This window comes from Lampetra fluviatilis, chromosome 43 (assembly GCF_964198595.1).
Source record: "Lampetra fluviatilis chromosome 43, kcLamFluv1.1, whole genome shotgun sequence".
In the NCBI taxonomy this organism is placed as follows: Eukaryota; Metazoa; Chordata; class Hyperoartia; order Petromyzontiformes; family Petromyzontidae; genus Lampetra; species Lampetra fluviatilis.
The window spans coordinates 3,199,919-3,215,257 of NC_136317.1; the positions used below are offsets into that span (position 1 = coordinate 3,199,919).

A 15,339-nucleotide genomic window follows, 5' to 3' on the forward strand; every position below is an offset into this window, starting at 1 on the left:
AGATGATAGGACAATAGTCTGAGTCCATAATTGGCAATAAGTAACGGAAAAGCGGTTATAAGTGACTCAGAATTGTGCGCAGTTGCGTATACAGTACACGACTTCCCTGAAAGCAAACACCTTCAGCGAGCACGATGCCGATCACACGGTTCAAATTCGACCCTCGATCGATGGCTGCGCCATCGCCGCACACGCGTCGAATAAAAAGCAAGGGACAAGTCCTTACTTACTAACAACTCCTCTATCATTTTTCATTGCTGGAGGGGTTGCCCCTCCTACCTGAAAATCCTGGCTCCGCCATTGGATATCGCGTGGGTGGCTCTTGTAGAAAAAAATATATATTTTTAAAAAATCCTAACTTCGTGATTAGTTGACTCCCGCGTGGGTTTCCATTTAAAAAAAAAATCGACTTCCAGAATCGCAGCATACGTCTTCAACACCGATCATGCATGTATATACATGCGGTTGGAAAAGTGGAAAATGTTTTTTAGAAAGTAATAAGACTCAATAACAAAGACTGCTGTGGTTTGACAAAGCCAGAGTTGGGCGTGGGCGTGGGTGGGGTGGTGGTGGTTTTGCCTGGCGCCAATGTCTTACGTTACAAAGTCCACCCGGCGTCGCTTCTGGGTCGTTGAGCGAGCGAGCGACCGATTTGGCGAGCGAGCAAATTGTTCGGCGTGCCGGCGAGCCCGCTATATGATGACGGCGGTGGCGGCTGAGAGCTGGGGTTGGTGGATCGCACAGAGATGGAGCCACGATGTCCGCGCGTGTCGCACACCTGCAGGGCAGAACGGGGCGTCGCGTGTAGGCGGCAGTGCAAGCCAGTAGGTTGGCGACGGCCGAGTGTGAAGTCTGGTTTTACGTGTGGAAATTTACTGTCGAATATCGATAGTCTGCGTTGGACCGGGGGTTGTTCGCGCACTGTCCTATGAACCTGGCCAGCTGAGTTCGATTCCTGACCACGATTAACATCCGTGATGAGTGATGCCATCCCAACCCCGCCCCCCCCCCCCCCATTTGTGGTGAAACGAGGCATTTATTCATTCATTGATATTCATTCTACAGCTTATGATGCGAACAAGAATCAATGTACACCATTGGAACCTCATTTGCCAGTAAAAAATATGATAATTGTTTTTTTACCCTTCTATCTGGCAACAAAACTGACACCTTTTTTACAAGGAGTCATGTTTGCATAGACCACAATACCTGCAGTCATAATGGACCAGATGACGCCAAAAGGCACCTTTTGGCGTCATCTGGTCCAACCCATGTGAGACTAGGCTCTAAGGAAAGCTGTCTTGGGTGTGGACCAATCAACTTCAAGGACAGTGCATATATTATCAGAGTTATGTTTTTTGTTTGCATTATGACTGCAGGTATTGTGGTCTATGCAAACATGACTCCTTGTAAAAAAGGTGTCAGTTTTGTTGCCAGATAGAAGGGTAAAAAAACAATTATCAAGAATCAATGTGTTCCATTTGTGTGTGTGTGTTGAATGTAATGAGTTGACGTCAGCCCTTCTGCCACTAGAGGCAGCTACATTCATCACAGATGTTAAGGCCTCTGCTGCCGCGTTGTCATTAAGAAGAGTAAGCACAACCGTCATCAGGTGAAGACCAGGTCTGTCGGGGAGACAGCATCATTGAGACACTGTCTCCCCGACAGACCTGGTCTTCACCTGATGACGGCTGCTTGTGCTGTGGCCGAAACGTCGTGAGAATTATTTTATTATGTTTTATTTTATTCATTTTATTGTTTCCATCCTACGTGACTTTACCGAAAGAACCAAGAAGATGAATCCCTGCAGTCACGAAAGCTTTAAATCGAAATTTAAGAGTAAGCGCGCTTATGCAGGACACGTCACTTGAAGGGATAAGACTTAACGATGTAGTGTGCAGGAGCTCGATTGATTGCTGAATCGCAGGACCGTGTGAGATTGAGATGACTTGGGGGAGGCCTTCATCCAGTTGTGGATTCTGCTTCTTCTTCTTTTGGTTGGCCTAGGAGGAGCAGCTATTAGAGATTCGGTGATGAGTGATTTAATCATTTAATTTCTTTGAGAATTGGTGAACTGCAGATACACCCACCCACTTAAACACGTATGTTTGGGGCAGTGTGAAGTTACACGCTAGCTGGCGTGCACTTTGAAGCCAGAGTCACACATAGGGCCAAGAGATAGATTATTTTTTTCTCCACTTGTGCATTTGGTATCCGCATCTCCGCATCTTCCGTGGTCAGGCGATTGTGCTTACTGTTAAGTGCTGCCCATTGCTTGATCAAGGTTGGCGATGATGATAATGGCAGCGACGATAACGATGAAAACGATGATGATGCAGAGCATAGCCATGTGCTGACGTTGCCCCGTGTCTCCGCCGTTGTCTTTGCGCCGCGTCAGCCAAGGACGAGGCGAGCGTGTCTGGCGCGCTGGGCTTCACGGCGCACCTCGTGTGCATGGTCACGCTCTTCCTGCACGTGCCGCTGCGCTACCCCGTGCTGCACCGCGGCTCCAAGTCGCGCATCCGTGACGACATCACCGACAAGCTCACCGACAAGGACCGCGAGTGAGTGGGTCTACGCACGTGCGAGCGTACATGCATATACGCGCGAGCGTACGTGTGTGTGTGTGTGCGCGTGCGCATATGTTGGGGAAAGTGCTGTTAGGTGCTCACGAACAGCACTTGCCCCAACAGTCTGTTAAGGCTATACGGGGGATCTTTCCCTGGCCTAAAGGCAACGCGGGCAATAGTGGTGCGATGGTAGGCGCATCGTGCTACGAACCCGGTGACCCGACCTCGCGAGAGTGATTCGACCAATATCTGAAAGGTTCCTGGGCATCCCCTAGGGTTCACTCGGCATTAAATGTGTACCTGGCGGCCAGCTGTAGTTGTTGGCCATATCACCTGCTTGTGTACCCTGCAGGGCTTGATAGTTGCTCACTAACAACACTTGCCCCTGGATTGAGTGTGCCGTAATCAAGGGTCGTTGTGCGTGTGTGTTTGTGTGTACGCGAGTGTCCGTTTTTTGCGTTCAGTTGCTTTGGTTAAAGTGCATTTCTGAGGCCGGCTGGAGTAATCCCACGTTAATCTGCGCACGCTGGAAAGGGTCTCTCTGCGAGGGAGCACACACGCCCCAGCGAGCACACACATTCCCAACAGCGGCATGGGCTGTTCCCAGCCGACGGAGATCCCTGTTTAGCCATAGAGGCTCATGCTTGAGAGTGCTGTTCGTGAGCACCTAAACATCTTCTTGGTTCTTTCGGTAAAGTCACGTAGAAGGGAAATAATAAAAATACAACATAATAAAATACAATTCTCACGACGTTTTGGCCACAACGCAAGCAGCCGTCCTCAGGTGAAGAACAGGTGAAGAACAGGTCTGTCGGAAAGACAGCTTCATTCAGACGCTGTCATTCAGACGCTGTCTTTCCGACAGACCTGTTCTTCACCTGAGGACGGCTGCTTGCGTTGTGGCCGAAACGTCGTGAGAATTGTATTTTATTATGTTTTATTTTTATTATTTTATTATTTCCCTTCTATGTGACTTTACCGAAAGAACCAAGAAGATGAATCCCTGCAGTCACGAAAGCTTTAAATCGAAATTTAGCTCCTAAACAATTTCTTTATTTTACCAGGTAAGGCCCACTGAGCCACACAGCTCTTTTTCAGAAGCGACCTGACCACACGGTATAGCTCAATTAAGTGGCTTATCATCGTGTGGAAATTCATAGTAGCCTAATGCTCTCAACGCATGCTTCTCAATGTCGAGGGGAAAATCGGAGCTCCCGGAGAAAAATCCACGTGACCACGGAGAGAACATGCAAATTCCAAATATACAGCAGGGTTGGGATCGAACCTACGACCTCCTGTATACCAGGTGAGACGGTTAACATCTCACCATTGGGGCGCCCATTGAGGCGAGGCATGTCATTGGAGAGTGGGATGTGGCTAGCACCACACACTCCTGGCCACCTTCGTGACCAAACCAGGTACATCTTAGGCTCTAAGATGACTACGTATGGATGTATATTGTGTGCTTCCTCGGCCACGAATCTAACCCGGGTTGTTTGGGTCACGTCACGGTCAACAATTCATGGTGGCAACCACTGCCAAAGCTCGAAAGCACACGCGCACGTACGTACGCACGCGCGTACAGCCACACGCACACCGGCCCTGTGAAACCACAACTTCAACACTATCTGGCTCTCAAGACCCTCGCAAGTGCTGTGCAATGTAAAACTATCAGCGGGCAAAATTTACTTTCTGCTCAAGTTTCTCCACAATGAGCCCCCTGCGTGTGTTATTCTTTTGAAACACCAATGTCTTGAATGTCCACGTGTTGAATGCAAGCTTTTCAGTAATATATATTTTTCTCCCCACTTTTGCCGGGTCTAATTATTATCAGCGAAAAGCACTTCAAGTCCACAGCTCAAGCCTATCGCTGATTACTCCTTTTTGAACCACTTATCCTGCCATTAATCACCTAGGGCATGAGCGCCAACGTGATAAAGCGTCAAACTTTGTTTGTTCCCCCCCCTCCCATCCGATGCAGGTTTCCTTTGTACGCCAAAGGAAACGAGCGCTTCCATTTCGACTACGGGGTCTACCTGCTGAATAAAAACATCGCTCAGGTGAGGAGCGGGGGCTGAAACACATGCGAGCGCACGCACGGACGCACGCACGGATGCCCCACCCCCCCCGCCCCCCCCGGACCGTCCACCTGTGTGCGGGATTAACAATCAGGCCGATTGTTGACTTGAACTGCAACGCCTTGGTGGGATTGGTGGCTGTTGCCTTTGTTGTTGTTGTTTTTTGTTAATGCCTCCCGCTGTGTGTTCATTACTGGACAGCGCCCTGGCGGAGTGCCTGCAATAGTAAAGGGAGGTCCAGATGTCAGGTTAACACGCAGGAGGCTTTCGCGACCAATATCATCCATAATAGAGGTTTTTAGGGTTAGAGCGCGTAAATATATCAATGTGTCGTTAAACCCGCCGCCACCCGATACAGCCAACTAGTAAGGGTTGTAAACAGAACGTGGCCAATTCGTCACTAGTACAGCAATAGTGTGTAGTGTAGTTTATAGTGTAGTGTATAGTAGTGTATAGTGTAGTGTATAGTAGTGTATAGTAGTGTATAGTGTAGTAGTATAGTGTATAGTAGTGTAGTGTATAGTAGTGTATAGTGTAGTGTATAGTAGTGTAGTGTATAGTAGTGTAGTGTATTGTGTAGTGTATTGTGTAGTGTATAGTGTAGTGTACTAATACAGCACTAACCGGTGTGTTGGAGAGCCAAGCCACAACATTTACAATCTGAGTACGACGTTTCGCCAGTAATTACAACCAGCTTCATCAGGCGACAGCCAGCTGTCTTGTCAACCCCATTTAAATTTCTAAATCGTGTTTTTTATTGAGGTTTATTTTAAAACAAATGAATGTGCAAATAAGAAAAATGTTAGGGGGTCAATACATCTGGATCACCCTGTACGACGTGGTTTTATAGGGCGTCTGAAAACAGTCGAATCCCGTGACGCTGTGCAGAACACCTGCACGTAGATTTCGTAGATGGGGGCGGTCGGTCGTAGGCAGAGGGAAAAGGGAATGGGGTATTTATTGACACACCTTGTTTTTTTCTTGGAACTTTGTTATTCTTTTTTATGCCGTCATTCCTCAGTTTTACTTTCTCCCCATTGTTAGGGTAGCGGCGGGTGGCTATTGGCTGACCAGGGCCTAGCCCCCTCTGATCTGTTCTATCGGCTTGAATTTAAACACAGCTTGAACTCAAGGCGCCGCTTGCATTTAAGACTCGCGCGCCGTTGCAAATCGGCGCTCAAGCATTTTCTCCGCGAGTGATTCATCGTCTGTTGATAAACGGTTTGCTTCGATTTTTTTTATTTGCGGCAGCGATAGCGCAGTACTCCGCAGGAGTGGGATGCACGAGTTGCAGAAAGGATGAATAAAAGTGCGGGTAGGAAGATAAGTGACAAGGATAGGTAGGGAGAGGTCATGATGATGATAATAATACTACTTCAACCCGTACTGACCAGCACGGTGAAGTATGGTCAAACAGCTTCAATGGCCGTCACGGCATGGGAAGGTATTCATTCAGCAGTGTATTGAAAATGGGCTAACAATTATTGTTCGTTATTATTTTAGTAATATTAATAATAAAATTACTCCTCAAATAGCATCCCAAGGTATTTCAGAGTTAACAAACCTTGGATTCTCTTAACTGCAAGTCATGATCTACACAAGTGAAATTTGTCTTTTAAAATTCCAAATAAATTTTCGAAAATCCACAAGCGACAACAACATTGACTCGCGAGACACGAGGATTAGCAGGAGTGGAGTGTAGGTCACGGACGAAGACGCGGAGAATAACCAGTTGCGCAACGCAATGCCTTTAAATAATTCGCTCACGTTACATATCAGGGTTTGTAACGGACAAGCAGACGAGACAGGGACAGAAGCGAAAAGTGATTACGAGAGTCTCCTTGTTCAAACAAGCAGTGAGCCAGTGCTCAGCTCCAGTGGTGACCCTGAACCAGTGGTGGCTATTCCACATTCCCATGACAGAGGCCAAGTCGATCCAGAAGACAACCAGCTGTTGACTTCCTCGTTTTACCGACATTGGAGGAAAGTCTGCTTAATTCAACACCCAACCAGGATTTCAACTGACAACCTTTGTGTTTGTGAGTCAACCACTCCAATCACAGTTCCTACCGAACAGATTATAGATCTAACGCAAGTGAGAGGCATAGTTTTTGACCGCTAAGAAACGTAAGTTGGCCTGGGCTGCGAATTGCTTAACTATCGCTAACAGAGCTGGATTGTCTGTTCTTGAACGATGATGGCCTCATCGTATGCCCGTCATGTTTGAGTGACATGCGAGAGCTGATGTTTGGGCTCTCGTCCCGTAAAGATCTACGCAAGGCGATACACATTGCCTTGTGAGTGATGATGATGACACTGTACACCTCGCCATGTCCTTAGAAGGGCCGCACGCACGGTTTGGCACAGAAAGAGCGTTGCGCTTGGTTCGTTAGCGCTGCCGATGAGGTTGGGAGACAGATACTGGGCACGGATTCGCGCAAAGGCCCTTTGTCTTGGTGATACATCGTTGCTTATGTTAAGGATATACACACGTTGTCAGCTTCGCTTACAGCCACGCTGCTTCGCCGTGTTTGGACTGCCAACTTAACCCAAACCATCATCGTGACAAATTCTGTGCTTATTTAAATATACCGAATTTTTTAGTGCTTTTTTTTTCCTTCTTGTCCTCGACTTGCACCTATTTACACAGAGTAGTTACCCTCATACTTCCCCGCCGTTCGCAAGAGCGCCCGACAGTTGTGTGCGTGGGCGCTTGAACGGAACCGTCTGCTACGGTTGTGCAATCCGCGTGAATAATGGTATCGCCTCGGCTGCGGTTCTTTCCTGCGGCCTACGGGGCGTGCCAATGTACGTCCGACTGGTGGGGCTCGGCGGGCACAACCGCCATGCAATTTCGACACAAACCGAGCGATGTCGAATTATGCGAATATCGGCTTCCATATGTTTACAAACTAGACTGGCATTTCATCGTTTAATTTAGTTTAAACATAAAGCGAAAAAATTCCGTCAGACGCGACAGATCCTCGTTTATTAAACCGACAGTGTTTATTGTCTAGAGTATGCGGGATGGCGGTAAGGAGTGTGCATTTTTCGCATATCGTATGCATATATTTTTTTATGGGAGAAAATATATAAATTATTCTCGCGCAGAGAGGTTTGTGCATTTTTTCTGCGCAAGGATGAACGATGGTTGAGTTTTGCGGCGGGGAGGGGGGGTGAGAGGGGGGGGGGTCTGTGTGGGGGTCGGTGTGGGGGGGGGGGCGGAGGTGAGGGGGAAAAAATCATTTAACAAACAAAAACTTGAAGCAGAAACTTCCTGCAATTTTTCATCGTTTAATTTGTCCTCGCTCCACGAGCCCGGCCACTCGCACCGTCAGCACACGAGAGCGAGCGCGTGCCCAACGCCCAGTCTCTTGACAGCCCTTCCTGCCCTGTTTTACCTTAGCGATATACGGTAAATAACCACCGCACGGCCCAAAAAATGTTTATGTTCCTTTTGGGGCTGTTGATTTTGGCAGTGCACCACCCCCCCCCCCTCCGTGTTGGAGAGAAGTTGTCGACAGATAGGGTAAAGACGGTTGACGGAGGGGAAAAAATTGGCGTCTTCTGCGGCGGAGATGATCCACGTGTCACGAAATTCGCTGAAAACCTCATCTGTTTGAGTGGCAGCAGTTGCGTAGTTCAATCGCGACTCCATTGCACAAAGCCATCTTTCGTGTACGGATATACATTTTTAAATGTCTCTTTTATGAGACGGTAGTAGAAGAAAAGAAAACATTGGCCTTGCCCATAATCCTACAACAATTTGTGGTCTTTTTATTTTGACGGGCATTATTTTTATTAATCTGGTGCATACGTACGATAGCAAAACCGTTTAACGTGTCCGTATGCGTCGCGCTCAAGAAGTCGAGCTACTGGTTTTACATTTTTTTCCACAGTTTAAAAATCAACTGAATTATTTTTTTAAATGTACTTTTTGTTGTTTTTTTGTTGTTTTTTGTGGCAATGAGAGCCATCTTACCAGCCAGCTACTAACCCAGGCCAGATGCCAGCCTCCTGCCAGGCCCCCACGTGCGTCTCAGTTTCGATTAAAACGGACGAAAAACATCGACGACCGGAGATCGGAGCCGACTCTGAAGTGGAGGCACGCGCCGTGCGTAACGACTCCCGCGTTCCTTCTCTCTCCGTCTTCGTGGCGTTCCTTAACGCTCCGCTGGGCTCCCTCTGCTTAATTTAGTCTCGCGTTTGGAGCGCACGCCGAGAGTAAGGTTTCGTTTGCCTTTCCAGTAGCGTTTTTTCCAATTTGTTCCCGCTGCCATTTATTAGCAAAGAGATTCCTTTCCGTCAGGTCTGCGTTATGTCCGTTTGAAGCCTTGCCTTCCTTACTCTTGTCGCGGTGCCCCGGTGCACCTATCCTGGCACCTAGGCCGCACGATGACGCCGCTAGGTGGCTACTGACGACCCGGCGGTGTGAACGAGCGTGAGCTTCTGCGGCGAAGTCACGAATATCCTCGGGTTTGTCCTCTTAACGTGTGTCCGGTGTCGTTTGGGTGCGCTCTTAAAATTGAAAGGCCGCTGGTCCCTCGCATTTCCTGACATCTCAAAGAGCCCCTCCCCGTCACGTCCACTCAACCCCACTGACCCCCCCCCCCCTGACCTTCCCCGCCGTCCTCTCGACTGCAGACACAAACCGAGTGCTGAATTAACAGCCACTTGTAATACAAATGCCGGTGGCTGGAACGCTGGCTTTGATGGAGAAGTAGCGTTTAAAGTGAGGGATATGAGAAGCGAGAACCCCCCCCCACCCACCCAAGCAAATAAAGACGTTAATAATAATAATTTTAGACAGTGTTGCTTGAGTTGTTGAATCGTGTCGACCTTTGACCTTGCGGCAGCTTAAAGTTCCACGGCTCAGCTCGGAAATGGAGGCTTGGGGGTTGCAAAGAGTCACATGACCCTTTTTTTTCTCTTCCTCCGATATAATCCCCAAATCCTGCGAAGCTTTGCTTTTTATTTGTCAGCTTGCTTTTAAATGCCTCTACTTATCTTTGCTTGTTCACTTTCGCTTCCATCGATGTCCAATTTTTGTCAACCGCGAGGATATATCAACATATCCGTCGAAATATACCCTGTTCCACCTTGGAAAATCGCACTCATCCGCTGGACAATTTGACCTTTCATCCGGGCATCATTTGTGGGCCCTTTGTGCGGTGCCTATCGGGGGGGCCGCCCTTTGTGCCAGAAAAAAAAAACATGCCAAGCTTTCTTTGACACTCATTTGTCACATCATTCCCATGCCTCTTTTCGTTGTGCGCCATTGTCATAGCCAAAGAAGGCCCCAGTGCGACACTTGTGGACTGACGGACACAATGAACGTGCCCACGTGACTTATGTAAAACCACTTTTTGTTTTTTTGTCCGCGCAAGAGATAGCCGCATCTCGGTGTGCTCTCACTCCCGTTAAAAGCACGTCTCGTTCGTACGTTTTCGTCACTTTGCCCGGGCCATGGGGGGGGCATGACGCAAATTGTTTGTCTCGCCTGCACATTCTGAGAGTCTGTTGCCTCTTAAGGGGTTAAAAAGCGAACAACAAAAATAAATAAAGCCCCCCTGCCCCTGCCCCTACCCCCTCCTTTAAAAGAACCCCTGAAAAAAAGAAAATATTTACAAAAGGTTGCCGTTATAGAAAGACAATGGCTTTAATATGGGCACTTAAAATGCCTACCTCCCAGCTGTCCTGTGAGCACTGTGCTTGCGTCCAATGGAAATCCGCGGAAGGTTCCAGCTTCCGTTTCACACCAAGAACCCGGTGTAAACTTCCCGATGTCCACGTGAATGCCGCCACTTTCGACGGAAGGTGAAAAACTGGTGCCGACCCCTCGGCTCGGTTGACAGACATTCGCGCGGTGAAAAAAACGTCCAAGAAAAATCGGCGGACGGGAATATCGGCCTCCGTGAATTTCTACGAGCCGGCGGGCGCGCTCGCGCGCGCGCGCGTGCGTGTGTGTGTGTGTGGGGGGTGCGTTAGTTGCTTTGGAGTGGCGCTGGAGACAGAGTGGTGGTGGGGGCTTTGGGAAGAGCATCCCCACCACCTGTTTGGAGGGCTCATTCGTCATTCAATTAGACAAACCCGTCAAGCAGCATTGTTCATGCCCACTTAATGACCCATGGGAGAGAGGAGAGGGTAGAAATAAAAGATTATGCTTTTTAAAAGGGCTGAAATTCCCCCCCCCACCACACCCCACCAATCTTTTCCGTAACAATCGCAGAGAACAAGACAGATAGATGGATCGATAAGATGACAAAGGTTACAAAGTGACGAATAAGCACGCAAGAGTCGGTCTCAACGCACAGAAAATACAGTTACATTTTTTTGTCAGTCAGCCGGTTTGAGTCGCATCAGCAGTGCCCGGCTCATAAACAAAAATGCTGCTGAGTTTCCATTTGTTTTGGCAAAAACCTTTAGACACTATCATGACTCCTGCTCACTGCATAGCAGTACAATTGTTGCGAACTCGAGGAGTTGATAGGCGATGTCTTCTCCGTGTTCATGTGGAGGTTGGCGAGTGAGATAGTGATCCGGTGTGACGGCTGCCGGCTGCTTCAGGAGCAGCCTCGTCACGGTGATTGTCTCAAATTCTGCCGTCCCGGTGAAACGACGGTCAGTTTGCGTTACCGTGAAGTTCACAGTCTCGAGATACAGACTCGCAAGGGGGGATTCGTAGACTCGCATCGAGACCCGCCGACTTAAATCGTGGAAGCTTGCAGTGGCGTTCGATGTGCTCCCCGTGGTCTTGGGACTTGAGACAGCGATCGTCGCACTCCCAGCTCTTCTTAATCGTCCAATGGTGTTGGGATATTTATAGGTCATGAACCTCCACTGTGGCGCATAATGAGTCGCTAAATGGACAGACAGATCGAGCAGTAGCCATTGTTGATCAGCGGGTTTGTGTTAACGTCAGAGGCGAAAACAAATGCCCCGCAACAAAGAAAATACCCTGTGCGCAATAAAAAATTCTAAAATTGCCATAAACGCCGGCGTTTCCCCGAACATCGCTCGAGGAATGCGAGGAATTGGCCCTGAAGATGCCCACGACCCACATCCAATCGTGGTCTTCATTGAATTTTACGAGTCGCCCTCCTCCTCTTCTTCCTCCTCCTCCTCCTCAATTAACCATTAAGGGGGAACAACAGTGGGCTTCCAGTCAGGGGCGATGGGGAATCGTGGCTGTCATTGGGTTTTTTTGTACTCCCCCTATCTTCTCCACACTCCCTTGGACGTCTTTGTGCAGAGCGGAGTCTACGGGGCTCACTCTGCGCGGCTCAATGGTAGGGGGAGACCACCGCCCCTGACCTCTTCTCATGCCCGGCCGTCGTGGCCTCTCCGCTTTGTGCCCAGCGCTTTGTCGACGCGAGGGTGGGTGGATCGCACAGACGTGCGCGCGCGTGTGCGTGTGCGCGCATGTGCGTGTGTGCGTATCTGTGGAACTCCCAAACCCCCCCGCTGGGGGAGGGCTGCGAGGTGGCCAGGAAGTAGCAGTCCAGCAAGTGGGTTCGTGAACTTATCCGCGCGGACATATCTGAGCCTCACCCCCCTTCGACCGTGCGTGAGATTTTTCCGCGTACTCCGGTTTCATCCCCCCCCCGCCCGCTCGCCCCCACCCCCGTCCTCACCCCACGTAAATCGCTTGTTAAATAGGAATTGGCCAAACATCGCAATCTTGCAACGCCGACTCTAAAAGACAATCCTGTTACGTGCGGTCGTGACAATCGGACACAACAATGGGCGAGAAAACCGAATTAAAAGTCACCCACCCCCCCCCCCTTCGCATGCGGCCGTTTCACATCCCTACCCTGGCACATGCTTCACGTAATCGTCTTAAGCCTACAGTCGTTCTCAGCTGTCCGGGCCTAATGAACTTAATTGATGGAGGGCGCCTGCCTCGGGAGGACTGGAGAGACAAGGACGCGCTGGTGGGGATAGAAGCATCACTTCAAGGGGCTCCTCAACCGAAATAAGGGGATAATGGGCGATTTGAACTGCGGGGGGGGGGGAGTGGAGAGAGAAAAAAAACCCGCCTTTGATTTGGAGAGGGTGATTGAACTAAGTGGTGTGTTGGGTTAAAGAGGAGCTGGGGAGAGGCAGTGTGGGGAGAAGGATGAGGATGGAGGCACTGGCGGCGTTTGGGCGTCGGTGGGTCAGTGGGTGGAGGAGGAGAAGGTGGAGCGTGCATCCCGATTCAAGTTGCCACCGAGAGGCAAAAGAGGCTTTTTAGTGACTTTGGTGTGCAGCGTGTGTGTGTGTGTCTGTTGTGCGCCTGTTATGCTTCTATTTAAAGCTTTTGTGACTGCAGGGATTCATCTTCTTGGTTCTTTCGGTAAAGTCACGTAGAAGGGAAATAATAAATAATAAAATAATAAAAATTCCACGTAATTAGATAATTCTCGGTGAGAATTATTTCATGTTTTATTTTTATTACTTTATTATTTCCCTTTTACGTGACTTTACCGAAAGAACCAAGAAGATGTTATGCTTCTGTTGTGTGCTTTTTTTTTAGTAAAGAGCGTCTGTGCGCAGCGGTGGGGCAACGTTTAGCACGACGAGTCCGGCAAACCCGAGTTCGGTTCCCCGCCGTGGCCAAACTGAGCGGCGAGTGATATCTGAACAGGTCCTGCTCGGCCTCCTCTGGTAGTTGGACTCGGACAGGTTCGCACACCCGGCGTGGCATGTGAACCATCGGCACTGGAGAAATAAATATAGCCGGGCGTGACGCTGGCCACACCACCCCTTCGGCCCGCGTGTTGGCATGAATCGGGGCTCACGAACAATGCTTGGAGAGTATATTAAGTATACTGATGATGCTATGTAGTTTATACTTTAGTTTTTTACGTGGTGGTTTAGTTATTGCAGCTACATACTATTAACATTCCTTCCCTTTATTAATGCTACCCCTAACCCCTCTTTTTGATGCTGCTAATCCTGCATAATGCACGAGCATAATATGCATTTCACAATTAGTGTACTAATCCTATATCTGCATTTCCCATAAATATGCTAAATTCCTCTTGATATGCAAATTATTTTGTCAAGGCGCCCTTACCCCCCTCCAACCCAGCTTAAATATACGCCCCAAGTCTGGTGGTGTTTCATTCAGACGCTGTCTTCCCGACAGACCTGTTCTTCACCTGAGGACTGCTGCTTGCGTTGCGGCCGAAACGTCGTGAGAATTATTTTATTATGTTTTATTTTTATTATGTTATTATTTCCCTTCTACGTGACTTTACCGAAAGTACCAAGACGAAAAATGCTTGCCCAGTCTCGAAGCCTGCTGACCCACCCATACTGGACATCTGTGAAAAGAGCCTCATAGCTCATCGGATTCCTCCCGGTCTAAATACAGACAGCTTCCGCACCGGGGAAATTTGTCTTTGTGTCTGTGTGCTTGAGAGGTGATGACGGTGACGGCGAAGCGTCGAAGTAGAGCAACCTCAGATGGATTCCCATCCACGGCGAGCATCGGTGGCAGGTGGCACCTTAGCCTGTCCTGGGCCTCTTGTACGGGTACTCAGCCCGGCCCGTATTTACGAGAATCAGGAGTGGTGTGTAAACATCGGCACTGGGAGTCAGTTTTGTTGGGGCACGCGAACGCAGACGTGTGCGCGCGTGCGTGCGTCTTATGGGGAGCCGTAGTCCAATGCTTAGCACACTGAGCTGCGTAAAAACAATTACGTCGATTTTTCAGTCGCAGGTAACAAACCAGTGGCGATTATCTGAACTGGTTCTTCCACTCCGCTACGTTGACTTGGCCTTAAATGAGTAGATGTGGCAGATGTGGACACATCGGCGCCGGGAGAGGGGATAAAGGTGGCCATGTGTGGTGTTGGCCATATGACCCACCTCGTGCTATTGGTGCTCACCAACAGCACTTGCCCTAACCATCCGTGTATAAAGATAAAGGTTCTTTGTATGTGATCCCCAGCCTATGGAGCTGGGAGTTGCCCAACAGGTGACAGGATAGGAAGTAGGTTAGTAGTTAAATATGTACTCTTTGGTTCTTTCGGTAAAGCCACGTAGGTATAAATAAAATAAATCGCGATGTTTCGGGCGCAACACAAGCGTCCGAAACGCCGTGATTTATTTTATTTTATACCTACGTGACTTTACCGAAAGAACCACAGAGCATGGATTACTGCAGTCACCAAAGCTTCAAATCAAGAGTTAAATTTGTGTCGTACATTTTTGAGTTCTCTCCTTGTATAGGCCTTTTTGCTTGGACATCCAAAACATTGAGTAAAGACTTGTCCACATCTCACAACACAGCAGGCGTTGCGTGGTTCTGGCCATGCCACCAACTTTGTACACCGTTTAAATCTTTAAAGAGTGTAATTCTAGATTTTAAGCTTTCGTGACTGCAAGGATTCATACTCTTAGTTTTTTTCCGGTAAAGTCACGTAGGTAAAAAATTAAAATTAATAAAAGTAAAATAAAAATAAAATAAAAATCACGACGTTTCGGAGGCAACACAAGACCAAGTTCGATACCGGCTCACGACCAATAACAGTGGCGAATATTTGAACCGGTCCTGGACCTCCCCTAGGTCGACTCAGCCTCAAATGAATACCCAGTGTGGTGTGTAAACATCGCCACTAGGGAGACAAAGGCGGTCGGGCGTGGTGCTGGCCACCCACCCCCTCCGCGTGTGCCGTGCCGGCCTTCATAGGTGCTCGCTA

General features: G+C 48.8%; 1 protein-coding gene across 1 annotated transcript in view; it reads left to right on the forward strand.

The window, feature by feature from the left end:
- Positions 1 to 15,339, forward strand: part of UVRAG (UV radiation resistance associated) — a 92,560-nt gene that overhangs the window by 59,345 nt on the left and 17,876 nt on the right. Inside the window, exons 12-13 of the mRNA XM_078876158.1 lie at positions 2,399 to 2,564; positions 4,552 to 4,630. Of these exons, the coding sequence (XP_078732284.1) occupies positions 2,399 to 2,564; positions 4,552 to 4,630 (245 nt within the window). The remainder of the gene's footprint in view (positions 1 to 2,398; positions 2,565 to 4,551; positions 4,631 to 15,339) is intronic.